This window comes from Limulus polyphemus, unplaced genomic scaffold, assembly GCF_000517525.1.
Source record: "Limulus polyphemus unplaced genomic scaffold, Limulus_polyphemus-2.1.2 Scaffold10806, whole genome shotgun sequence".
NCBI classification, from domain to species: domain Eukaryota; kingdom Metazoa; phylum Arthropoda; class Merostomata; order Xiphosura; family Limulidae; genus Limulus; species Limulus polyphemus.
Window position 1 is genome coordinate 15,122 of NW_013676416.1, and position 2,558 is coordinate 17,679.

Below are 2,558 nucleotides of genomic sequence, written 5' to 3' on the forward strand. Positions count from 1 at the left end.
ACATAAATTTTTGTGCATCATGTGGTATGTTGAATGCAGCACTGGTTCAAATTAGATGTTTGTGAAGTGAAAATACTAAGTCTATAGTTTTGTACGAATTAGAAACTCCAAATACTGATATTGACAAGCTAGAATATAAAATAAGAACCTCGTATCTTTTCAATTTGCTAAGATATTGCTCATGTAATAAATCAAACACAGATCACTAAAGTTTGGTGAGACATTAAGTTTCGAGTCTGTACACTAGAAAAGTACAAGACAGAACACACAAAACTCGTTTATCTAAATGATACATTTAATATATTAATTTTTTTCGTGTGTGACTGTTCACTTCTGACAGTACATCATTGTGTTACAGTACATGGGTTGGGAAACATTAGTATAAGCTCCCATTAACTCTGGTTAAATTTGTTAATGTTTCAAGATAAAATTGTTGACCATGTTTTCTCTGATATGTTTTTCATTTTTATATTTTAAATTTCAAAGGGTGTGACTGCATGTATTGTTTGACGTTTTGTATGTTAAGCATACTTTGCTCATCATGGATCAGTTTTTTTACTTATCCACAGTGAGTTCAGATGTAGTAAGATAGTTACACAAGAAAAATATAGCTTAAAATTAGTGCTCTTGTATTCACCAGTTAATTTTTTGTTTGAATATTTTGCTGTTCAAATACCATAGAAGTAATTGAATAATGTACTTTATAATTATTTTTTTCTCTGTTTTGTGTGGGACAAGAATAAATTATTCACTGTATACATATTTGAAATGAGTGTATGGCTATTGTATAATTTAGACTGAACATTTTGCAGGTAAAACAACTGTAGCAGACTGTTTAATTGCCAGCAACAGGATTATATCTGAACGATTGGCTGGTAAGGTAAGGATAGCACTGGTTTTTAAAGAAATATTACAATTGAAACATTTTTCTGAATGAAGGATAATGAATAGTTTTAATAAAGATGAAGCAAAATTTAAAAATATTTTAATAAAAGTGCATGTTTACACACATTGTTGTAATATGGCATGTTTGGTTCACCATGCCACATTACAACATTTTGTTCACTGTTGTAATATGGCATGTTTAGTTCACTGTTGTAATGTGGCATGTTTGGTTCACTGTTGTAATATGGCATGTTTGGTTCACTGTTGTAATGTGGCATGTTTAGTTCACTGTTGTAATGTGGCATGTTTGGTTCACTGTTGTAATATGGCATGTTTAGTTCATTATTCTTTTGAAAAAATATTACAAATGTCTTAATTTCTTAAACAGTAATAACTGAATTGGTCTATCGTAATCGGCATGGCACATGAAACTTTACGTACAACAATTCTGCTTGGTAATATTACTAAGCAGGCCAATCTTGTTGGGTTAAGGGTCAAACACACCACTAGCAGTGAAGTTACCCAACTGTTGACCTGGGTCAGAGTGTTTATAGAAGCTTTTTATGGTTTGTCTGTTATTCATATTTAAGACTATTTATTATTAAATGTAATTATTATTTTAGAATTTGCAGCTGTTTTTCTGGTGGAATTCTTGTGAAAATGTACATGCTAATTATAACCAAGTATACTTCTTAAATTGTAACGTTATTCATGTATCCATTATTTCTCAGTTTCTATGAAATAATGTCATTGAAACTTAATACTGTTATCTTATTATTCTTGGTTTTTGTATGTGACTTTTAACAGTTTAGATTGTTACTTTTTTGGTGTGATTTAAAAACTTTAATTACAGTTGCGATACTTAGACAGTCGAAAAGATGAACAAGAAAGAGGAATTACCATGAAATCTAGTGCAATATCTCTTCAATTTACCTCTGGTAAGAATAGTACAATATCTCTTCATTTTACTTCTGGTAAGAATAGTACAATATCTCTTCATTTTACTTCTGGTAAGAATAGTACAATATCCCTTCATTTTACTTCTGGTAAGAATAGTACAATATCTCTTAATTTACTTCTGGTAAGAATAGTACAATATCTCTTAATTTACTTCTGGTAAGAATAGTACAATATCTCTTCAGTTTACCTCTGGTAAGAATAGTGCAATATCACTTCATCTTACTTCTGGTAAGAATAGTACAATATCTCTTAATTTTACTTCTGGTAAAAATAGTGCAATATCTCTTAATTTTACTTCTGGTAAGAATAGTGCAATATCTCTTCAGTTTACAATAGTACAATAGTAGAATAGTACAATATCTCTTCAGTTTACCTCTGGTAAGAATAGTGCAATATCACTTCATCTTACTTCTGGTAAGAATAGTACAATATCTCTTAATTTTACTTCTGGTAAAAATAGTGCAATATCTCTTAATTTTACTTCTGGTAAGAATAGTACAATATCTCTTCAGTTTACCTCTGGTAAGAATAGTACAATATCTCTTAATTTTACTTCTAGTAAAAATAGTGCAATATCTCTTCATTTTACTTCTGGTAAGAATAGTGCAATATCTCTTCATCTTACTTCTGGTAAAAATAGTACAATATCTCTTAATTTTACTCTGGTAAGAATAGTACAATATCTCTTCAGTTTACCTCTGGTAAGAATAGTG

The 2,558-nt window shown here is 29.8% G+C and overlaps 1 protein-coding gene across 1 annotated transcript in view; it reads left to right on the forward strand.

Annotated features, from left to right (window-relative positions):
• LOC111083709 (elongation factor-like GTPase 1) overlaps nucleotides 1-1,931 on the forward strand; it is a gene marked incomplete at its 3' end in the record, with an annotated part of 8,965 nt that extends 7,034 nt beyond the window's left edge. Inside the window, exons 3-4 of the mRNA XM_022380369.1 lie at nucleotides 813-880; nucleotides 1,739-1,931. Of these exons, the coding sequence (XP_022236077.1) occupies nucleotides 813-880; nucleotides 1,739-1,931 (261 nt within the window). The remainder of the gene's footprint in view (nucleotides 1-812; nucleotides 881-1,738) is intronic.
• Between the last annotated feature and the right edge of the window lie 627 nt (nucleotides 1,932-2,558).